General features: G+C 57.0%; 2 protein-coding genes across 3 annotated transcripts in view; both read left to right on the top strand.

Moving 5' to 3' along the window:
- The first annotated feature begins 4,289 nt into the window (after positions 1–4,289).
- Positions 4,290–8,143, top strand: SC5D (sterol-C5-desaturase). The gene is made up of 5 exons (XM_082070555.1): positions 4,290–4,368; positions 5,021–5,238; positions 6,196–6,328; positions 6,557–6,657; positions 6,836–8,143. Exons 2-5 carry the CDS (start codon positions 5,029–5,031, stop codon positions 7,259–7,261), a joined length of 870 nt encoding a protein of 289 aa, XP_081926681.1. The 5' UTR covers positions 4,290–4,368; positions 5,021–5,028; the 3' UTR covers positions 7,262–8,143.
- Positions 8,144–12,700: 4,557 nt separating this feature from the next.
- Positions 12,701–24,129, top strand: part of SORL1 (sortilin related receptor 1) — a gene marked incomplete at its 5' end in the record, with an annotated part of 45,646 nt that continues 34,217 nt past the window's right edge. For both annotated transcript variants that reach the window (XM_082070149.1, XM_082070148.1), the window contains 6 exons: positions 12,701–12,919; positions 20,837–20,953; positions 21,243–21,368; positions 21,589–21,750; positions 22,856–22,923; positions 23,127–23,307. In XM_082070149.1, coding sequence (XP_081926275.1) covers positions 12,701–12,919; positions 20,837–20,953; positions 21,243–21,368; positions 21,589–21,750; positions 22,856–22,923; positions 23,127–23,307 — 873 coding nt within the window. The remainder of the gene's footprint in view (positions 12,920–20,836; positions 20,954–21,242; positions 21,369–21,588; positions 21,751–22,855; positions 22,924–23,126; positions 23,308–24,129) is intronic.

Below are 24,129 nucleotides of genomic sequence, written 5' to 3'. Positions count from 1 at the left end.
TCCAGACTGGCCCGACTCCATCAGAACCAACACACTACATTGTGCATCTCCCTGTACAACATTGAGCACACTCGTATTGCCGTCACACCGCACGTGCTGCATACTGCCCCTCGCTGCTCTTTCTGTTCGCTTTCCGCACTACCTGTGTGCTGACAGACTTCCAGGCAACAACCTGACCACTGTCATCTCCAACACCGAGACTGCAGACTGCTGAAAATAATGCCCGGGCCTGCCCAAAAGCCTCACTGCACGTCTATGAGACGTGTCCCTCCCGCTCGCCTTTCCTCACCGCACGCAGACAAACACGGTGCTACGCTTCCCCCTCGTGCTGGCACACCGGCCCTCGTCGACAGGTGTGCCTGAGCCCCCTTGCTGCTCCCACGCTGCTTTCCTCCCCATCAATCCTGTCCATTGCCATACTCTAGCTAACAACCAAACTAACAACCAAGCCCTTCCACTCCTCCATCACAAGCAAAGCGACTCCCGCCCAGACGCCGACCTCTTGGCACGCTGACCGCTCTCGCCTTTCCCCGCCGCCAGCCAACTCTCCTCCTCTCTTTTCCTGCTCCACGACCCACAACCTTTGATGCTTCACTACGGCACTAAGCATGTACTCAAACCTACCATCCCAGAGCTCCGCTTGACCACCATCCCGTCTACCAGCCTCACTGCCAGTAAACGCTTCTTGACGCTACACCCAACAGCATCATCTCGCTGCTCCAGCGACACGCACCAAACCTCAGACATTACCCTGCAAGGACCCTTCTGGCCCCCGAGCGTCCTCTCTGCGAGCTCACGCCCTCCCCTGCAAACCCCCTTTGTTGGACAGTCTGCTCCCTTCACCGACACAGAGACGCTTGCAAAGCACCGAGTCTCAACCCGCAGACCCTACTAAACGTGAGGCTTCGGACGTTCTGAAAGGTGCACTGGTCTTTACTAGTGTCTTGCCACAACACATCACATCTCTCTCAATGGTAATGGAAACAGTACCCCTGAGCAGCACATTGCTCATGGTACTCCTAAATGAATAGGTGGCGTACACACCGAGAAACTCACAGCCTCTTTGAAACTGCCCTGAGCTCTGCTGATAACATTTCCTGTTTACTGACTGCTACTTGTCTTTCGACCAGAGTGTCTTCGAGCCAGCAACCGCCACTCTGTAAGAAACAATATCATCTCCTCTCTGTGTGTTCTACACCTTGCCTTTATTTCACACCAGCTCTGAGAACCCTGTGTTCATAACAACTACCTCCTTGCAACAACCTGCGAGCCCTTCCGTCTACCTGTTGCCCTCCTCCGTCACCGCGTTCCTGTCGAACCTCAGGCTGAGAGCACGCTCATCTGGCTGCAGAACCCTCGGTCTCTGATTGACCTCCTTACAGTTGGAGGCTGCGATGTACATTACCCGGCCCCACCTCAGCCTCCTCCCAATCTATCAGATGTCCGTCTGCCCTCGCGGTCACTTGGCTACGGCCCTTTGCCCTCCCCGTGCTCCTAGCGCTCTCCTTTCCCTCATCCCTGCTTTTACCGCAGATTTCCTCATGGTCTCGCCCAACAAATCTCCGCTCTGCCCAAGGTTTTGCTACAGCCTTCCAAATTCTCTCCTAATGCAGAGGAGCTCCCCGCCGCTGCGAGCTGGTCTCCTGCCGTCACACCACTCCACATCAAGATTTCCCCTCTCGCTATCACGGACCCACACAGACCCCCCTTGCCTTCCACACAACACCATGTCCTACTGTCCATGGTAACAACTCCTCCAAACCAGCCCATTACCCTCCCGGTGCTCTACGCCCACTCCTACCAGGCTATCACCACACACCTTCCGTATTTACCATTGCACATCTTCCGTATTTACCACTGCACACCTTCCGTATTTACCACTGCACACCTTCCGTATTTACCACTGCACACCTTCCGTATTTACCACTGCACACCTTCCGTATTTACCACTGCACACCTTCCGTATTTACCACTGCACACCTTCCGTATTTACCACTGCACACCTTCTGTATTTACCACTGCACACCTTCTGTATTTACCACCACACCAACTTCCTCACTTTTCTACACACTCTGTCCTTCCTTTCCAACCCACCAAGATACTCATCAGCCCCCACAGATGGGAACCTGGCCCGCTTTGCTGAGCTCCCGGAGCCTCTGACTCCAGGCGATGCTTTGTATGCCACTTCTACTTCCATGCACTCAACATCTGACAACAACAAACCCCTGTCCTCCCACCAGCGACACTGATAGCTTCTATCCCCACCTCTCTCCCATGAGCACCTTTTAAACCAGACAAGCCGCTCCACAGTCTCCCAAAAACCTCATCTCCTCCGAGCCCACCGTGCCCAACACAATCCAAAGTCCCTCTTTCTCCTCCGTGCACGCTCGCCCGGGTCTTTCTTGAACTGATCTGCCCAGGATGGGGTGGAGACCTCCAGTCAGGTTTAGGACACACAGGCCCCAGCAAACACATGCCCTCCCTTGACCTTGTAGCCGCAATTCCCCCCACGGTGACCTAAAAACCGCTGCTTTCCCAAGTGATGGCTGACCACACCTCACCGCCTCCTGTCCCGGCCCCCAGCGCTCCTCTGTGCGGAGACTCTATCTCGCAGCATCGCCCTCTCTGCCTTCATCCCACGGACGCACTGGACAGGGGTGCCGGCCGTCACGCTCACGCTGACACGTCCTCCTCCCCAAATACAGTCCCACAAGATAATGCCAACCACAGCCACCACCTCCCTGCACAACCGCTGTCCCTCGACACCTGTGCCCACACAGCACCCTAATGCTGCCTCTTCCTGGGCCTGACCTGCCCAGAGCCCCGAACCTGATGGGGGAAAGGGGCTGCTGCTGACTCCCCCGCTCCTCCCGGGCTCCACACCTGCCGTGCAAAAAGCTACGGGGCCTGTAAGAGCCTGCTCGGAACCCCCTGGAGACTCACTGCCCACATGTGTGCCCCACAGTCTGGGTGGGGTTGGGACAGGGAGCCAGGAACCCTGATGAGACCTCGACAGCGCCGTCGCTTTAGATCCTACAAAACAAACTGTGTGTTGCTCCGGTGTCTCCCGGCCTCGTTGCCTCGCTTGCCGCCTGCAAACCCGTTATTACAAACACTGCAAACAGCTTGTGCAAGCCACAAGGCTGGACCACAGCCAGTCAGTTCAGGTCCAGCACCACTCCTCCACACTGCCCAGAATCATGCCACCAAGTATGGTGACCTTGCTCCTCCCAAAAACTGTCTCCCTGGAACCAGGTTGCGATAACAACACCCTGCGGGGCTTGTGCGTACAAATATCTGGGGCAGCCCCGGTCTCACGGTCCGCCCTGCTGCCTCCATGTCCGTCCTCTGCCTCCCACGCAGCCGCTCGGCCCCGTGAGCCAAGGCCACCCCCCTGCCCCGCATCTGACGGGTGCCGCTCTCCCACACCTGCCCCCCCTCCGCGGCTGGCGGCACGGGCTCAATGCCAGAACCCGTGCCGGGGATGCCTGCTGTGGGTGCCTGCCACGCTTTGGCACCTCCGCAGCTTTCCAGCTCTCACGCCCACGCAGATCTCGCCCGTCATCTGGTGGGATTCTCGCACCATGATGCAGGACAAGGCTGCTCAGCCCCTGGATTGGACTGGTGGCAAACTGGTTCACAATCCGAAGGAGAGGAAGGCTGGGATTGGGCTGTCAAGCCCTCTAGTTGCCCCACAAATGAGTGGAGCCATAACTGCTTTGGCCTTCGTAACATGAATTGCAGGCCAAGATTGATTCTAGTGACACATTAACCATCCATGTGGCTACTCATTACTATTCATTAGAACCTCTGCTTTCCTGATTCAGCCTTGCATCTCTACCCATTGACATAAACTGATTGCTGATAGCAACGCTCAGACCATAAAGAGCCTCAGATCAGCTCTGTAAGGCGTAGGCTAAGCAAGGAGGTCCATTCAGAACCTCTAAACTTGGCTGCCCAGTTCTCCATAGCCTTTACTACTTAATGTTTCAGCGGGATCCTTTCAGAAACAACCTCTGCGTCCCTCTATTTGTCCAGACCTTCATTGATAAGTTGAGCCCTGACATCGCTCCATGGCCCCTTGCAAACCCCGGGGTCGCCTCCTCGCTGTCCGTCCCGTTCATTCATTTCACCCCATTCACACAGCGGCACCGCCGGCGCTTCCCCCCGTTCACAGCCCCGGCGGCTCCTCCGCGCACAGAGGAGCGTCCCGCCCCCCCACCGCCCCGGCGACACCGCGGGGACCGTCCCCAGCCCCGCCCCCCGTGACGTCCCGCTGCTGACGTCGCGTGGCGCTACCGGGCGGCGCCGCCCGCGCCTCCCCGCCCCCCCGGTCCCGCAAAGCGCCGCGACGGGACCCGCACGCAGGTACCGGGGACGGGGAGGGGGCGCGGGGGGCGACACCGCTCGGGAGCCCCGCGGGGCCGCGGCTCTGGCCGCTGGGCGCGTCCCCGGCGCCGCTCCCGGCAGCGACACCGCGCCGACCGGCTTGGAGCTGCGGGACGCCCCGTTTCCACCCCCCTGCACCGGGCTGCCCCCCGCCTGCTTCTCCGCCGCCTTCTCTCTGACCCCCCGGGCCCCTCTCTGCCCCCCCGCTGTCGGGTCTCTGCACCGGCACCAGCGAGGATCGCCGCCGGAACTGCCCCACGGGTCCCAAAACGGCGCTGCCGCCGCGGTCTCCGCGCCCCGCAGGCTGCCCCGGCAGGAGACCTTGGCCCCCAAAACCTGTATCTCCCTGCCAGCCGTTCCTCGGTGTGGGACCCCGCTGAAAGTGCCATCTCGGGGTACGCTGACCCCCACGCCTCTGCAGCTTCCAACATGCACACTTCCTGCTCCACAACCTGACATGTTTATGAGTCCCGCGGATGGTGACCGGCCCTGCCTGGCACCCAGCACCCATCCGATCCTCTGAGCCCATTGAACCAGGCCCCTGCGACCCCAGTGGCAACACACACAAGGGACAGACGCCGTCTGCACCCCTTCTGCGAGCGGTTCTGGTGACCCTTTCTCTCTCCTGCAGGCGCCGCCATGGATCTGGTGCTGGACGTCGCGGACCGGCACCTCCTGACACCCTACGTGTACCCCGCCGGCTGGCCCGAGCACGAGCCCTGCCGCCAGCTCCTCAGCCTCTTCGTCATCACCAACCTGGGCGCGCTGGCCCTCTACCTGCTCTGCGCCACCCTCAGCTACTACTTTGTCTTTGACCATGAACTCATGAAGCATCCCCAGTTCCTGGAGGTGGGTGCTCCCCGTGCTGGCCCCCCTGACTCCCTGTGCCTGTGAGACCCCCCTTGACTGTCAAACTGAACCCCTAGAAAACAACAGAAAGTGCAGGGACACTGAGACAAGTTCAGAGCTCGTCACTGACATCGCGTCCTTCCGACACTTGGCCTTCTCGCTCCAAATGAGGCTGATCCTCCTACCCGATAATTGCCTGGCCCTGCCAGATACAACCATCACACCCCCCTCTCCTTCCTCTGATCACAGAATGACAGGCTTTCAGGGATTAGAAGGGACCTCGGATGATCATCCACTCCAATCACCCCAACTCCACAACCCCCCTGGGCAGCCTGGGCCAGGCTCTGCCACCCTCACCCCCAACAAGTTGCTTCTCCTCTTTCAGTGGAACCTCCTGTGTTCCAGTTTGCACCCATTGCCCCTTGTCCTGTCACTGGTTGTCACCAGAAGAGCCTGGCTCCATCCTCCTGACACTCCCCCTTTCCATCTGATCCCCAGGAATGAGTCCCCCCTCAGTCTCCTCTTGTCCAGCTCCAGAGCCCCAGCTCCCTCAGCCTTTCCTCACACGGGAGATGCTCCACTCCCTGCAGCATCTTGGTGGCTGCGCTGGACTCTCTGCAGCAGTTCCCTGTCCTGCTGGAACTGAGGGGCCACAGCTGGACACAAGATTCCAGGTGTGGTCTCCCCAGGGCAGAGCAGAGGGGCAGGAGAACCTCTCTGACCTACTGACCACCCCCTTCTAACCCACCCCAGGTCCCATTGGCTTCCTGGCCACAAGGGCCCAGTGCTGGCTCATGGTCACCCTGCTGTCCCCAGGACCCCCAGCTCCCTTTCCCTACACTGCTCTCCAACAGCTCGTTCCCCAACTTACACTGGAACCTGGCGTTGTTCCTGCCCAGATGCAAAACCCTACACTTGCTCTTGTTATATTCTCCCCATGACCCCTCTCTCTCACAGAACCAGGTGCGTCGGGAGATCACCTTCGCGCTGCGCTCCCTCCCCTGGATCAGCGTGCCCACCGTCGCCCTGTTCTTCGCCGAGGTGCGCGGCTACAGCAAGCTGTACGACAACATCGAGGACTCCCCGTACGGTGAGCCGCTCTCCATTGCCTCCTTTGGCTGACTGCGTCCCCCTGTTTCACCTCGGCATAGCACAACTCAGACTAGCCCCCATCCAATCCCCTGCCTCGAGCAACTCCCTTCTAATTGCCCTGGTTGCATGTTCCCATCACGACCGCGCAAGGAGGGCTCCTCCCAGTCTTCTCCGTGCTCCTCCCTGGCCCTCGCCAACATCATCGCTACGGTCCCTCTTCCTGCAGGTTGGTCGGGTGTCTTCCTCAGCATGCTGTCCTTCCTCTTCTTCACTGACATGGGCATCTACTGGATACACCGCGGGCTCCATCACAGACTGTTCTACAAGGTACGACGTGGCCCCACCGCTCCTCCCCGCGAACGCCCGCCCCGGGAGGGGTAGGGGGGCTCCGTCCCCGACACGACGGGAACGGAGAGCCCCTTAGGATCCGTTCTGAATGCGTGTGCCTCTCCCGCTTTTGTGGCGGTGACGGTGACCCCCTAAACGGCATGTTTTCTCCCTGCAGCGCTTCCACAAGCCCCACCACCTCTGGAAGATCGCCACTCCCTTCGCCAGCCACGCTTTCCACCCCGTCGACGGCTTCATGCAGAGCCTGCCCTACCACGTCTACCCCTTCCTCTTCCCCCTGCACAAAATCACCTACTTGGGCCTTTACATCTTCGTCAACGTCTGGACCATCTCCATTCACGACGGCGACTACCGCGTCCCACGCTTCCTGCGCCACGTCATCAACGGCTCGGCCCACCACACCGACCACCACTTGTACTTCGACTACAACTACGGGCAGTACTTCACCCTCTGGGACAAGATCGGCGGCTCCTACAAGAGCCCCACGTCCTTCGAGGGAAAAGGCCCCCACGACTACATGCGCAAGCTCCGAGAAAAAGGCGCCGGGGCACCCGATGGGCCCCCGGCCGCCAAAACCGAGTAGGGTTCCCCCTGGCCTGGCCGCTCTCGGGTAGAAGGTTCCCCGGCTGGATCTCTTGCCTTTCCTGCCCGGCCTCGCGACACGGGATGAAGAGCCCCCGACCCCAAAAGCGCAGGGGGGCGCTCGGTTGGTGCTCCCAAAAAGGTGGCATCTGGCCTCGCCACTTACTTACAAACTCTCTCTATGCCTTGAGACTCGGCTCCCCCTTCCAGCCCCTTTGGATCTCTGCAAAGCACCCTGCCCCGCTTTGGAACTGTGCTAGTGCTTTACCCAAAATAAAAACAACACATGGCACAACAGGAACAATACTGTGGCGCACACAAAAAGAGAAGTACTATGGCACAAATAGAACAATAACGTGGCACAAATAAAACAATACTGTGGCACAAATAGAACAATAACGCGGCACGTGGCGTGGTCTCCATCAGTCCGTGCTGCGCGCCGTCCTTGCCAATTCGCCATCGATGTCCTGGACTCTGTCGTGACCAGTCGAGTCTCGTTGAATTGACAGGCTGACGATGCCACTTTTTTTGTTTTGATGCTGTATTTCGCGAAAAGAGAACGCAACCTCCTACCTTGTGATGACGGCACGGGCCCTCCCGACGGCTCCTCGATGCGCTCCCCGTCTTCCTCGTGCTGGGGGATAGTGCTGACCAGACGCTTCCCATGAATAATCTGAAGGACAAAGATGTACTTTGAGTCCCTCGGGTCCCTCTGGCTCCCCGTGAACTCTGGGGGGCGGAAATGGGAGGTAGGGGAGCCCAAAGGCGAGGGGTGGGGGCTTCTCCTTGTTCAGGGATTCGTGGCCGGCTTTCCCCTTTAACGTCCTGCTGGAACGCAGTTGCTCTGCCTTTGGGTTGGGATCGCGTTCAATAAATCTCACTTGCCAACTTGGCCGCTGTTTGCTGCTTTGCCCTCGCTCCCCGTGCTGTACAAAGCCTAACGCGGCTCCCTTTTGCTCCCCCACAACACCCGCTTACCCTGCGCCGCGTTGACAAGTGTTGGGTACATCGCCCCGCTCCCCTCTTGCCAAAATAGCAAGAGGGATGCTCCCTGAACTTCTCCTCCCTCGGATCGGCCGCGAGGACTCGACCCCTCTGCACGTGGACATGGATGAGGCCGATTGCCTTGCTGATTTGCCCCATGTGTGCAGGAGCCCTGCCCTCTGATCACTGATTAACTTGGAGCCCCCAAAACTGCCCAGGGTCAAGGCAAGTCCCAGAGCGCACACATGGTGAGCATTGCTGACCTTTACAAACCACTGTGCTAACCCAACATGAGGGCCTTGGGATGAGCCCCAAGGCTTCTTGTTGCCCCATCTCTGAGCCTCGGCAAGGCCGATGCCTAAACCCTGTGTGCCCAAAACCCTTGGCTGTGACGGCCAGGACCTCGGCATGTGTTTGGCTTGGGCCTCGCTGTCCCTGGTAAGATGTGCGAGACATCACAACCTAGAGTGAACCTGGTATGGTCATCCCCCGGCCCGGCTGTGCATGCCGAGAGCTGCGATGCCCCTGCCGCCTGTCCCTCCCGTGGGTGACCTGCCTGGCTGGAAAACCCCGGGGACTGGCTGTATGCCATAGGACAGAGGTCTGACGTACCCCTGGGGCTCCATCTGGCCGTGACAAAACCCCTAATTTCTACCGTCACTCACGCCTGTGCCTCTATGCACCGTGCAAGTGGCGTTTTCCTCCACCTCCCTGCTCATTCTGCCAATGCCCAGCCGGTTGCTGATGCTCACATGGGTGAACATGTGGCCGGACCTTCGTGGCTCCCCGTGGTGGCTCCGGGATGCTGTCACTTGCACCTGTTAAGATGCCTCGAGCATCCTTGGTTTCTGAGCTCCCCTTCTTTCCTCGCCTCTCTGAGCAGCCTGCATGGCACCTACCATGCACGCACGACCCTGACCCTCGGGTGGGGAGGCAATGACCCTCTACAAAACGCATCGCTTTGACCGGCTATTTGACAACTTGTGGCTGAACCGTTCTTTTGATGTTTAATTGCTCTTCCCTGCAACTGCGCACAGGATGGGACAACAGCTGGGAGCACGCACGGTATGTGGGTCACATTCTCAAGGCAGGACGGCTCTGAAGGGAAGTAAACAGGGACAAACCCACGCACGTTCTAACCTGACGCAGCTCCAGCCACACATGTTGATGGGGCACCCTGAGAGCCGCGTTCCCTGGACGTGTCACCTTGGGCCGCCGTACCGTGAACAGGCACGATTCTGAATTTGGGACCCTGATGCTGCTGTCACCACAAGGTGGAGATGTTGCTCGTGGCATGTTGCGCCATGAGCCGCACCTCGGAGGACAGCCTTCCTCCTCCCTTCCTCCTCCTCGTTGCCCCAAAAGCATGGAACCCAATGGCGAGAGCGGCTTCCCAGCAGCAGCTTTGCGGGGGGACGTGCGCGAGGTGGCCCCTTAGAGACACATCAGTGTCCCCTACACCGCACACGACGCACCACCCTTCTCTGAAAGACCCCGGGCACGACAAGTGACACACGATGCACCAGCTTAGCGCTCAGACGCCACTGCTGGAATTCTTAACCAAAACCTCAAGATGGCCAACCGCCTCCAGTGAAGGCTCTGACACTGTGCCCGTGAGCGGGGCGGACTTTGCCTCGGACCTCGAGCCCCTGATGGCACGTGAATGCCATCGAGATGCTGACCCTGGTGTCTGTCTTGATGGGTCTGGTCATTGTTTCCAGAGTGACTTTGCACATCCATCTGCACTCCTGAATACCTATGCTGGCATTTTAGCTGCGGCGGGGACCACGTCTGGCCCCGCATCCTCCTTCTGCGCCCCTCGCCTGGCCTTGCTGGACAGGGTTGCTCCTCGAGTTGTGTTCTTTTGGCAGATGTGGCATCCCAAAAGCATAAAGGGGGTGAGAAGGCTTGGAGGACCCATCCCCTGAGAACTGTGGTTCAAAGGCAGGTCCTGCTGACACCAGACGATTTGCTCCTTGAAAGCTCTGTCCTACAACCCCACGACAAGGGCCCGCTCTCATGGAAGACCCACACTCTGGCGCTTCAGACAACTCAGAACAAAAGCAAATTGCAAACCCTGATCTGAGATCTGCCCGCTCAACACGCGCCCTGACTCTCTGTAAGATCGGACTCGACGGTGGGATGAGCTGCTTTACTCCCCAGCTCGGCTCCAACTCCATGCAACACTTCCTTCAAATGACTCCATCATCTCTCTCACTGCGGAAAATGCCTCCGCCAGCTCCTGCAATCCTCTGAACCCTCCGAGACCTGCGGGGCTGTGCCGGGGAAAGGCGAGGGGGAGAGAGGAAGGAAAGCTGGGGGCCAAGGGGCTCCTCGCCTCGCTCTCTGAGTACACGGCATTTGCTGCTGATGAAATCCAGATGTACCTTAACATACGCTCTGCGCTGTGCTCCCTCCCCTTTACGGCAGGAGACGGGTGCTTTTTACAAGACACAGTGAATACCTTGACAAAGGAAACGTATTTCCTTCTGCAAAGAAAGAGCTATTCATCTGTTAGCATTTGCCAGCTCTAGGTTCTCCCAAAAGGTCCTCGTGACCGTCCCCTCCCTGGCAGCCTCTGTGGGGACCTGGGGTGGACGGGGGTCCCTTCTTCGATCCCTGCGAGAGTTATTGCATCTCTCCGAGTGCAAAACGAGGCCAGGAGGAGGACGGTGAACCCCCCGTCGCATTGAGATCCTCCCTTTAGAAACTGCTACGAAGCCAGCTCCTCTTTCCTAAGTCTTTCTTATTCCCTCGTTCCTCTGCTCCTTCTTGTCAGGGCTATTTGGCGGGGCAGAGGGGGTCATTTTGTGGAAAGGAGGATGGACTCACAGACGCGACGGTGCTTTTGTCGAGCCTTTTTGAGCCTCTCTCACCTGCCCGCCACATCTGCAACTGAGAGCGACCCCCTCTAGGGATTCCTGCACGATAAGGCTCCTTTATTGACTCTGCCCTCACCCATGGTGACCTCCGGTCCTCCCGAGGGACATTACGCTGAGTTGAGATCACTAAAAGCTTCATTAGGAGCCCTTATAATTGTATTGACTCAAATACTGAAATACACGAACTACTTTTCCTGATGAAAGCACCCCCGGGATAACATTTCTGCTACTAAAACGAACAAAATAAGGGGGAGCGTGACCACCTCGGTCCTGTCCCTGGGATTTATAAGGTTCAAATCCTTTGCTGCCAGGTGACATCCTTTTACCATGAACATTTCCAGACAGCATTAGAAATGCCAGTATGTCTCGCGAGGCAGAGAAAACACTGCCTGAGAGTCTGCTCCCAGCACCTCTGCAATGAACAAGGGCAAAATACCAGTGAGGCCTTTTCTCAGCTGCATCACTATACCCATAAACACATCTTTGCCTTCCACAAAGGCAAGGCACGGCTCTGGAATGGAGGCGAGCGGCAGAGAACCACTCTCCACATCATCTCTGGTGGAACCTCCTGTGCTCCCGTTTGCACCCATTACCCCTTGTCCTGTCACTGGTTGTCACCCAGAAGAGCCTGGCTCCATCCTCCTGACACTCCCCCTTTCCATCTTGATCCCCAGGAATGAGTCCCCCCTCAGTCTCCTCTTGTCCAGCTCCAGAGCCCCAGCTCCCTCAGCCTTTCCTCACACGGGAGATGCTCCACTCCCTCCAGCATCTTGGTGGCTGCGCTGGACTCTCTGCAGCAGTTCCCTGTCCTGCTGGAACTGAGGGGCCACAGCTGGACACAAGATTCCAGGTGTGGTCTCCCCAGGGCAGAGCAGAGGGGCAGGAGAACCTCTCTGACCTACTGACCACCCCCTTCTAACCCACCCCAGGTCCCATTGGCTTCCTGGCCACAAGGGCCCAGTGCTGGCTCAGCCCACAGCACCCACTATTCCCAACCGGTCTCCCATCCAAGTACTGACTGGCCCTGACCCTGCTTAGCTTCCCAGATGAGATGAGATCTTGCGTTCTCAGGGTGATATGGCTGTATATATATTATATATATATATATGTAGGTACATATATATGTTCCCCAAGTATATCCTGATAGTATCTGAACTAACCCCTTTTTTCAAGGGCAGAGCAGAGGGGCAGGAGAACCTCTCTGAGCTACTGACCACCCCCTTCTAACCCACCCCAGGTACCATTGGCTTCCTGGCCACAAGGGTACAGCCTGGCTCCATCCTCGTGACACTCGTATTATTTGACTTAACTATTTGACACTGTTTCACATCCTTTCGCTGCATTTCATCACCAACAACTTTACTTCCTTTCACATTATCTCTGTAAGACCCCGAGCATCACTTCGAGAGGTGCATATATGGTGGCGGGGAGGGGTCCCCGAGCATCCCCCGGGGGGACCGTGCGGCGGGGGCGGGATGCGGCTCCGCTGCCCATTGCACATTCTCTCCGTGCGGCGGCGCTCGGCTCGGCCCCGCTCGGCTCCGCTCGGCTCCGCTCGGCCCGGCCGCACCGACATGGCGACGCGGAGCAGCGGCGGGGCTCGCCGGGCCGCCCCGCTCCCCCGCCGCCTCTTCCCGCTCCTGCTGCTGCTGGCGGCGGCGCCCGGACCCGCTGCCACCGCCGCCCGCTCCGCGCTGCTGCTGCGCGCCCCGCCGCCCGCTCCCCGCTCCGAGCCCCCGCGCAGCCGCCGCGCCGCAACGCGCCCGCCCGAGCCCATCCAGGTGTACGGACAGGTACGCGCCCCGCATCCCCCCCGCACCCCAAAGCGCGCGCTGCATCGCACGGGGGAAGCGCGCACGGAGGGCGGCAGCGCTCGGCTCCGGTCCCCCCGCGACCAGTGGGCTGGCGGGGAACCGGCGGGGAACCGACCGGGAACCGACCGGGAACCGACCGGGAACCGACCGGGAACCGACCGGGAACCGACCGGGAACCGACCGGGAACCGACCGGGAACCGGCCGTGCCACAGCGGGACGAGCTGCAGCCCCCGGGGAGGGCGGGGATGGGGCTGCACGCTCGGAAAATAACTTCCACGGCTGCCCTGGGCTCGAGTGGGTTCTGCGTGGGGACGGTCGGAGCCGGGTTGCAGCCCTGGCTGCGTCGCACGGCTCGTTTCTGCCCGCAACTTCAAACCGGCGGACGCTTGTAGGTGAGGTGCTGCTGAACTCCCACCTCTCCTCCTGCCTCTCCCAAAGTCATCTCACACTAGGGACACTGTTGGATTTGTGGTTGATACACGCGGGTTTATTCCCCCCCAAAAAAGCGAGCATCGGTGGCTGCTCGGTGGCCAAGGGCACACAGGCTGCTGTGTCCCCTCTGCTGGGTCACTGGGTGGGAAAGCGAGTCCCGGACGGGGCTTTTCACCTAGAGATGCTTATGGCGAACGTTTCTATGCTCGGAAGCCAAGCAGAGGGAGGTGACATTGCTTTTCGTGCGGCACTGTGCCCTTTTCCATCAAAAGGGCTCCTCTCTGCATTTCTCATCTATCCTCCATTGCGCCTTGAAAGGAGAGAGAGGAGTTGCTCTTCATAGAAGAACATATAAACTCCTATTCCTGAGCGTATCCCAGCACAGTCTTGATCCGCTGGCAAGTTTTGCTGCCAGGACTATTACAGCATCCTGTCGCCCCCCCGTTCTCCACACGACCCTCGCTTTAAGGTTAGTGAGGGATTGCACTTCAGCCTTCAGGAGTATACTCTGTTTTTTAAATATTCACATGCTACACGACACTAAGCTGCCCCGCTTGACCCTCCTTTGCTTTCGCTGTGTCCCACCACATGCCCAAAAGGCACCGGTGCTGCTCCTAAAGCTCTGCTCCAGATCCCCCATTTAGAGCATGAGAAAAGCTGCTCCTACTCCCCTTGCAAACCTGCTTCATCTCTTCTGCCTCCTCACCATTTGTCTGGTTTTAGCATAACACAGCTAGCTCAGTTTAGAAACAGATACACTCGTCTCCCATCTACAGAAAGATGTTTGTAGGGCTTCCCTTTCCATCTTCCCGGGGCTTTGCCCAGGTCGGATAGAGAGTTGCTTTGGCACGAGCAGCCTCTATCGCCTGGACGTGCAGCGGGAGAGTGCGGTAACCCTGGTGCTATCCAAAACATGCCTAAAAGGATGCTATGGGAGTTCTACAAAGTTTAACACTCTTTGGTGTTTCCTCTTTGCCTTGAGGGGATTTGCCTCCCGTTTCTGCCGGGCACGCAAACCCCACCTTTCCCGCTGCCCTGGGGCAGGGCGCAAAAATCATATCACAAGAAAGACTTTATTGGCACTAAACAACATTTCTCCTGAGCAAAACGGTGCTTCAAATCAAGGTCTGCTTTATGAAAAGGAAGGCGAGGGAGCCCACGTGTCCCAGGCACCGATACGGATCTGACTGCACAGATCTACTAACGCTTAGGAAGCCAGAGAGCCCCGTATTGGGGGTCTCGCGCCTCCTCGCTCCGATTGGGGGCCAAGTACAATGGCCCGCGAGGCCGGTGCTGCCTGTTGGTGCCGTGGGTGGTGTTGTTGGGGGCAGCACCGAGGAGGAGGAATGCATCACAAGGAGGGGAACAAAGTCCAAACCCTTTGTGGCACCTGCCAAGCCAAGCGGGGCTTACTCAGCAACACCAGCAACGGGCTCGGGAGCCTCTTGCCCTAGACACCGAAGACAAGGACAAAACATTACTTGGATTCCTCGACCGCTGATCACATCCTTGCCAGGCGGGCTCGCGCGGCTACAACAAAACCTTTTGGCAACCACAAACAACAAGACCAGCAGCCTAAACCTCTGCGTCTTCCCGGCATTTCCCCAGCTTTCCTAACGCCTAAGCACAAGCAACCCAGACCAAGCACACAACTCCAGACACTGTCAGCTTGGAGACAGAGCTCGTTTTGTTCCCTTGCGCGGCCCTCACCTCTATGGGACTCTGGATGCGCGATACAATGGACAGACTGTTGTGAAGCTGGCACCGACACGTGATGGTTCTTTTCTAGGACGCACGGATAGCATAGAAGCATCCCCAGAGCAAGACAACTGCTGCTGGGGCCGGCAGTGCTCCCCGAACCCCCTTTTGCGACCTCGCACTCCTGGTGCTACCGAGGGGGCTGCTCATCCCCAGCGCCGCAACAGCCCCCGTGCTCCTGCCCACACATCCCTGCTCACACCTGCACGCTCAGCTCGGGGATCTGATGTTTCTACAGTCCGTCCCCACCATCCCACGTAAATCACACCCCCCCCCTTTCCCGGGGGAAGCCGCCCATGGGCTGCATCGCTGCAAGGACTTCGCTGCACACGAGGAAAAGAGAAGCGGCTGCTTTGAGCGCCTACCTGGTGCTGGGTCACCGTGTCCTCGGTCACTGTGTCGCTGCCTGTCTTGAGCGTCGTGTTGTAGCCGCAGTGGATGGTGAGAAGCATCAGGACCTCTGTCTGCTGGTCCTGAGGGGCAGAGAAGGAAAATCACGGTTATGGACAGTATTTATGCTGCTGGGCTGCAAATACAGACATACAGGTCTACCCTTTATCTGCAGTCATCCCTTTCCCTTCTTTCCTCCTCCAAAACCACACAACTCACCATAAACCTTTGCTCTAAGCTTTACTGGGACCAAGTGCGTCTTATCTAACTGCTGTGCGGCCAGCTCACCCTCCGTGCCACCTCGGCTCCTCAGCCATTGCCTCCATGCATCCCTGTCCCCTGCAGCTCTTATTGCCGACCCCCACATCAGCTCTTCCCTTCTGCTCCTGGGGGACCGAATTCATTGCTCTTAAGCTTCCTGTTTCCTCCTTACAGCCTCTGAGGATAAGGACCAGGTTTTCCACATTTCTAGGCCAATTACTGCAAAATGACCTCTCATCAGTCCACCTGCTGGACTTTCCTCATTGATGAAGACCTAGAATGACCCTCTCAGCTACTAGCGCTTATTGTACCCCCTGCATTAAAACCAATGCGGCGCCTTGATGCAACTTGGAGATCTATATCTATAGGACAGAGTTTTTCAACACAACCAAGAATTTGCCTCTGATTTACGCCACTGCAGTGACTTTGTGTGGGACAAGTTACCATCTCTATCTGCAAGGCAGAGCACCAACAAGATGCAGCGATGGGGAGGGCTGAGAAGCTGAGGCTTCTCATCTTTTGAGACCGTTTGTGCATCCTGGATAGAGAACCCACCTTATCTCTCTTCCCTCACAACCTGCGCATTGCCAAAGAGCCTTTTCTTCCCTCAGACAACATACAAAGCGCTTTGCAGGATCAACGCCATCCAGCTATGCGAGCACAGACATCAATTGCGCCGCGGCGGAATTGAACCGTGCTTAATTTTGACCTAGTTTGCCAGCCTGGCAGAGCCCTTCCCACATTAGGCTTTAACCTTCTGGAGGTGCCCAGGGGGGCGATGGCGCATCCCTGGGGCCCTGCACCCCACGGCTCTTCCTTCCTTAGTCCTTTTGGGAGATCCCTCTCCCCATTGCATCTGCTGGGACACAGACATCCCGGTCGTCCCTTTCCCTCTCTCCTACAAACAGCATCTCTGTTGCCAGTAGCAGAGAGAAAACAGCCCCGCAAGCGGATGATTTCAGTATTAACCAAATTACCGCCAGCCTGGCGCTCTCTGAAATGAGTCACCCGTGTTTCATATCAATGATTTCAGACCCTGGCATTTTCAGCCCGAGCCACAAGCAGCGCCCCGGCAGGCGCAGGCTGCCTTTTAAAATATCACGGCAGGGCTGGAAACAGACGCTGGGGAGCGGAGCAGAAGGTGCGGTAATGAAGGTTTAGTGGGAACGCGGCGTGCCGGGAACGCCGTGGGGCCCGTGGCGCTCGCCGCGATGTTGCGTAAGCCTCGCCGGGGGGAGGCGGAGGCAACGGGGACAAAAGCGTGTCCGCTGCGGCTTCCAGCGAGCCGGAACGACGAGGGGATGGTGACAACACCTGCGCTTTACAGCCCGAGCGGCGGCTTCGCGGCTGACCTGTTTAGGTGCAGCTTTCTTGAGCCGCGGCCTCCTTGCCCTGCCTAACAGGTACGTAGTGTTTAGCTGGTTCCTCCCATGGAGGCACCTCCTGACAGCCTTGGAGCTGAGATCTGAGCTGCTGGCAAAGCTTTGACGATTTGGGCAGATGCAGGGGCCCGTTGGTCTCCTATACTCTCCCTTATTGACCCATATTAATCACCTATTCAGAAATTCCCTAGAGACTGCATTTGTTTGTTAGGCATCCCGTTTTCACTAAGAAACCAGAATGGGAAAACACATCAATGATCCCTTTTATCAGCACGCCCCCATTTGCACAGCATCGAGCCTCAGCCCCTGGGTGTTTGCACCACGTCACCTCCTGATTAACACCAACAACCTGGGTTAAGCTGCAGTCGAGTCCTATAGCTCGAGCACTAACTCTTGACAGAGATTGACGCAAACAGTTCACTCCTGAGCCCGTTTGGGACCGAGAACGGCCCCTAATGCCGCCCTGACACTTGTCACTGCACGTGGGCGCAGACACCACGCGCGAATTATTTCTGCTTGCAGTTCGTCACCGCTACCGGTGCGAACGCAGCACGGGGAAGTCACACTTCCCACGCAGAACACCTCTCGGGTGGCTCGAAGGCTGGGATTAAAGTCTTCTAGAGATGGAAAGGACCAAGATATCACCGTTGTGCCTGCCAGCGGCCACACGAGGTGCCTGCAACAGAGTCGCTCGTCTCCTTTTGGAGCCCAGGACTTCTGCTAAAGCTGCGGTTTGTCACACGCTGAACTTGGCGACCAGAACCCTACCCCGACCTCTCAATTCGGGGCATGAGCAACCAAGAGGGATGCGATGGGAATGGAAATGGTGCTTAAGCGTTGCAGGTGCTGAGTAAGCCAGGTTTGGGGCGCTGGAGGAGTTGGACACTGCACAACGCACACCCTGCTCTGCTCACCTATGGATGGTCACCAGCTTGGGACGCTTGGCAAGGCGCCGCTGCCATCTCAGCTCAGAACCACGTCCCCAGCCCTGCCCGGAGCTCCTACCTGCTCTGGGACGTGCTCCCGTGGATTGGCAGCTCCGGGGACGCTGTTCTCCACAGGGGGTTTATTTATGGGAAAATACTGTGAACGAAACAATCAACACTAGCAGCATTTAACTAGAGCCACCAGCAGCCTGCACTACGTCTTGGTCCTTCTGGACTTCATGTGGCACTTCACGTATTAGGAGGACAAATTACAATTTCATGCATATTTCATATACACTTAATAACTTGGCAAAGACCCAGACGCTTCCCTATTAAGTGGAATTTGTACTAAATACTGTTTCCATTAGGCATAAGGTTCCCCCCATTAGGGGAGTCTGTGGAAGCAACTTTGTCCCAGCAAGCGGGGCAGGGTTACTGCTGTCAGTAATAACAACAGCCTTATTGCACAGCTGTTTCACTGAAAACACCCTACTCAATGAGATGTCATGTGCAGTTCGTTAGGGGCACAACGAGAGCACAGACTCAGGGTCCCGTTTGTTGCTCCTCTGAGCCCTTCGGGACCCCGCATGGCTCCAAAGGGCCATAGGGGGCTGCTCAGCACCAGGAACCAGCGGAGCCAAATGTGTGGGGCTCCTAAACCTGAGATAACGCTGTGTTCACCTTTCCCAAGGGACTTACAGTGTAAAGGATCCTTTGGGTGGTTTCTCTCTCTATACACCCCTCAGTAAGACATATTCTGTAGCTCCTACACATTCTGCTCAGCCTCAGAGCTGCAGGAGAGCCAAACCTCACCTGTGTCCTGTTCAACCTTTATGTAGGGGCTCTGCCCTAATTAGGCTCCTGTGGCTCCTAATGAGTAATGAGGCATATCTGGCTCCTCCAAGCCCAGATGTGCTGCCCCTGGTTTGTACCTTTCACTGCACCTCCCAGGTCCCCCTGCTCTCGGGGGGTCTCTCTGTCATTGTGAGCACACGGGGAAAGACACTGAAGAGATTTATTGCTGTGCTTAAAGCAGAATGTGCAGGTAGGAGCCTTGTGTGGTTGTCCCGCTTTTGAAACTGTCCTAGTGTGGGATTTCTTACTGAGTGCAAATGGCAAGTGAACTGAAGTAGCCACGGTGGCCGTGGGGCTACAGGGAGCCGGGGAGGGAGCGTGTGGGGCGGAACGGGCGCATCCAGGCTTGGAATCGTTGTGTGGGGCTTTCCTGGGGCAGGGTTGCTGTCTTCTGTCTCCGATTGTACAATTCCAGGTCCCCCTCGCTGTCCCTGTCTCTTCCAAATAGCAGCGACGCTCTACACAGACTAATAAACTGAGCCCCTTGCTTGAGGGTGGCGACCTCAGTCCGGGCGCAGCTGGGAACCCCCCAAAAACTGCATGCAAAATAACTAAAAGAGACTTTGATGGGGTTATTCTTTATTCTGCTTTTAAAGGAGAGGAAGGGGATTTGGGCTGGGAGTGCAGAGCTGTTCTGGATTTCAGACCTCAGGCTGTGTGTGGGTTGTCTCACCGGGCATCAGCACATCCTTCTTCTCCGCCCTGTTTCCCTGCATCCTTTCATCGCTGCTTTATTTCCAGTGACCACACAAGCCTGCGGCTGCCTGGCTTTGTAGCTGATGCTGCTCTCTGACCTAAATCTCTGCTGCCTTTGCTGTCCGGGTGCTCTGGGGTGCTCTGCCCGCTTTGGGGGCTCTGGCCGGGCAAGCGGAGGTGCAGCCCCCCTGCAAAGTTTGGCATTTTTTCTTGTATTTATTCCCCCCCTCCTTGTGTGAGCCTATTGCATAAGAGGGATTTGAGGACTTGTGTTTCGCTTGCCCTCCCCCTTCCAGAATAAAGACCTCGTTTTTCCCAGCGTTTCATTCGCCGGGCGCTGTCAGCGGCTCAACCAGCCCCCGGCGGCGCTTTCGCTGATCCCGGGAGCCGCGTCAGGCCTAAGAAGGGCTTAGCTTGTATTACAGCTTCCCAAGGCCGTGAGCTCAGGGGTTCCCAGCTGCACGTCCGCTCCTGCGGCGACTGGGATGTCTGTCTGTCCGTGGCCGTGCTGTGCGGACACCGCGCTTGTGCGGAGGCTCCCGCACCCCCAGCGATGCCGCGATCACTTCCCCATAGAAACCGTCCCCCCGCGACCGGCGCCGTCACACAGACAACACACACACAACGGGAAAAATGGCATCGCCTACAACCGCCTTTATTTTGGAACCTGGCACGTCCTTTTGAGTACAAAAATCCCGGTAGAGAGGTGACAGGCCAAGATTTCAAATCACTTCTTGACACTTTGTCACAGTTTTCATTCTCATCATCCCCCCAAATCCATTTCTGTGAGGGATAATAAATGGAAAACAAACCCCTTTAGGTGCATTTTGGTAACATAAAGTTTGAGAGTTGCTGTTTACGTAGGGCCATGATCTAATGTCCCCCCCTCTTTAACTCTTCGGTGGCTTGTGGCAAATACCTGTCCGAGGTGGCCGCGGTGTGACGCCAGCCCTGGCTCGGTGGCACTGTCTGTGTAATCCCTGTTGGGTCAGCAGAGGTTTCCAACCCCTTTGTGCTGTGCTTTACGTGGCGGGGCATAAAATGAGACCGCGGAGGGAGGTGGGACTGGGATGAAGGCCCAAAAACCTCAGAAAACGGTGGTTTGATTTAAATTCCCGCCGCCTGTGCGTTTGCGAGGAGCGGCGGTCAAGCGGGTGTTTGCCCTCTTGACGGCCCCTTTTCCTTGGTGTTGCAGGTCAGCCTCAACGACTCCCACAACCAGATGGTCGTTCACTGGGCGGGAGAGAAGAGCAACGTGATTGTGGCTTTGGCCAGAGACAGCCTGTCTCTGCTGGGTCCCAAAAACAGCGACGTAAGTAACGCAACCTGGTGTCGTCCCGGAGCACCTTCTGTACCGGGACAGGTGTTGGCGACTGCTGAGCTACAGCCCTGCGCTGCGAAAATGAAATAAAGGCCCATCAGTTTGACTTCCAGAGGCATAAAAGATAAACTTTTACTGTCCTCTGTGATTTGAGCCCTGGGAGGCCGACTCAGGCAAACTCTAAGGCTTTTCTTCCCTGTAGGTCTCAGAGTTTTTACCAAATCTGACATAAGAGAACCCAAAGCTTTGCGCTTTTCCCACTGGGGCTTTTCCTCTGCAGGTTTACGTGTCGTATGACTACGGGAAGAGCTTTAAGAAGATTTCGGACAGGTTCACCTTCGGCGGGGGGAACAGCAGCGAGGTGGCCATCGCCCAGTTCTACCACAGCCCGGCCGACAACAAGAGGGTGAGGAAGATGCGGCTTGTACGAGGGGCTCGTACGCTGCTGCACCCCCTGTACGGCTCGCCGACGCTTGGGGACACCGGAGCGCGGCTGGAGAGGGGGCGGCTGGGGCCGGCAAAGTATTCTCCTCCAGAGTTTGCCCTCCCAAAGGCTTCCTTGGGACATGTACTTTTCTTACTGACCTCCTGCAGTCTGACAACCTGCTTTCCCTCTTCCTCCCCAGTATATCTTTGTGGATGCCTTTGTCCCCTACCTCTGGATCACCACTGACTTCTGCAACAAGATTCAGGGCTTCTCGATTCCCTTCCGAGCCGCAGACCTCCTCCTGCATGGCAGGGACCCCAACCTGCTCTTGGGCTTCGACAGGTCGCATCCTAAAAAACAGGTGAGCGGTTCTGCTTAGGAAAGGCTGAGGGAGCTGGAGAAGAGGAGACTGAGGGGGGACTCATTCCTGGGGATCAAGATGGAAAGGGGGAGTGTCAGGAGGATGGAGCCAGGCTCTTCTGGTGACAACCAGTGACAGGACAAGGGGCAATGGGTGCAAACTGGAACACAGGAGGTTCCACTGAAAGAGGAGAAGCAACTTGTTGGGGTGAGGGTGGCAGAGCCTGGCCCAGGCTGCCCAGGGGGTTGTGGAGTCTCCTTCTGTGCAGACATTCCAACCCGCCTGGACACCTTCCTGTGTAACCTCATCTGGGTGTTCCTGCTCCATGGGGGGATTGACCTGGATGAGCTTTCCAGGGCCCTTCCAACCCCTCACATTCTGGGATTCTGTGACTGCTGCGTGCAGAGCTGTCCCAAATTGGCCAGAAAACCCCCTTCCCTACAGATCGCTCTGCTTTCTGCCCTCTGGAGTGATGAGGGTACAGTACCAGCCTTAAACGCTTCCTTTGCCTTTTCCTTCGTTTCTGCTGCTCCTGCATCCGCGCCGCTCCGGCCCATGTCGATCTCCCTGCCCGTTGCGGGAGTCTGGTTTGGCTTTGGGTTGTGCATAACAAATGGCTTCTGGGATACAAACACTTTTCCTCTGCCCTGGAGCTACCGGCGACAGCGTGAAAATAATTACAGCACCTTCAGATAGACATGGGCAGCGCAAGAAAAACTGGAGGTGAAATAATCATCACCCAGCATGTGAATGGGGACAATCGAGGGACAGACGGCTCGGCCCTGATGTTTAGCCTTGATATCACACTGCACAAGTACATTATAACAAGTCGGTTTTATTTCTGAGTTAGCGGCAAGGCAGGCGGATCAACAGACAGTAAAATATTCTACTGATAAGAGACTAAAGGGCAGTTTTTACCTGTTTTAGTTATTCTTCTGCAGCTGTAAGGATTGCTGGTGCTCTGGGCAGCTGCTACGAAAGGACAAGTCAAAGTAGTTCTCGGTTCTGTGATGGACGCACGTCCATCCTGCCTTTGCTGCCTGAGGTTGGGTCTCTTAAAGGGCTGGGTCTGTTTGGTCCCACTGGACTCTCTTTGTTGTTGCAGCTCTGGAAATCGGATGATTTTGGCCAGACCTGGATCATGATACAAGAACACGTCAAGTCCTTTTCTTGGTATGTATCTAAGTGTGTTCCAGCCCCGGCCGCCCGCTCCCCTCGCCCCGCAGAGCCCCTGCACCATGGGGACGTGCTCCACATTCCCCCTGCTTCTTACACACTCACCCCACTTCTTGCAAAGTCTCCTTGTACTCCCTGGTGCTTTCTGCATTGCTCTATGAGTACTGAGGTAACACCACCACCTTTCTTGCTCTTTCCAGGGGAGTAGAGCCCTACGATAAGCCAAACACGGTGTACATCGAGCGCCACGAGCCTTCGGGGGCTTCGACCGTCATTCGCAGCACCGATTTCTTTCAAAGCCGAGAAAATAAAGAAATAATCCTGGAAGACGTCGAAGACTTCCAGCTCAGGGACAAATACATGTTCGCCACAAAGTCTGCGGTAAGTACGGCGCAAGCAATTCGCCGCCGAGGGGGACGGTTGATGCTTTTTGGTACAGCACACGGCCACGGTGGGGAGAGCAGTGTAGGGGAAAGGGACCTGGGGGTCCTGGGGGACAGCAGGATGACCATGAGCCAGCACTGGGCCCTTGTGGCCAGGAAGGCCAGTGGCATCCTGGGGTGTATTAGAAGGGGGGTGGTCAGTAGATCGAGAGAGGTTCTCCTTCCCCTCTACTCCGCCCTGGTGAGACCACATCTGGAATATTGTGTCCAGTTCTGGGCCCCTCAGTTCCAGAAGGACAGGGAACTGCTGGAGAGGGTCCAGCGTAGGGCAACAAAGATGATTAAGGGAGTGGAGCACCTCCCTTATGAAGAAAGGCTGAGGGAGCTGGGGCTCTTTAGTTTGGAGAAGAGGAGACTAAGGGGGGACCTTATTAATGTTTATAAATATATAAAGGGTGAGTGCCACGAGGATGGAGCCAGGCTCTTCTCGGTGGCAAACAATGATAGGACAAGGGGTAATGGGATCAAGCTGGAACACAAGAGGTTCCACTTAAATTTGAGAAGAAACTTCTTCTCAGTAAGGGTGACAGACACTGGCCCAGGCTGCCCAGGGGGGTTGTGGAGTCTCCTTCTGTGCAGACATTCCAACCCGCCTGGACACCTTCCTGTGTAACCTCATCTGGGTGTTCCTGCTCCAGCAGGGGGATTGGACTGGATGATCTTTTGAGGTCCCTTCCAATCCCAAACATACTGTGATACTGTGACTCCTTGCAAAACTGCATGGGGGGTCCTGGACGGGAAGTGGTGAGCGTGTCACTGA

Source organism: Streptopelia decaocto, assembly GCF_964273445.1.
Source record: "Streptopelia decaocto genome assembly, chromosome: 21".
NCBI lineage: Eukaryota > Metazoa > Chordata > Aves > Columbiformes > Columbidae > Streptopelia > Streptopelia decaocto.
This window is presented reverse-complemented; position numbering and strand designations above follow the sequence as displayed.

Coding starts and splice junctions, on each gene's coding strand:
- SC5D (XM_082070555.1), top strand. CDS start 5,029: ATGGATCTGGTGCTGGACGTCGCGGACCGGCACCTCCTGACACCCTAC. Junction 5,239..6,195: donor AGCATCCCCAGTTCCTGGAG/GTGGGTGCTCCC, acceptor TCTCTCTCACAG/AACCAGGTGCGTCGGGAGAT. Junction 6,329..6,556: donor CATCGAGGACTCCCCGTACG/GTGAGCCGCTCT, acceptor CTCTTCCTGCAG/GTTGGTCGGGTGTCTTCCTC.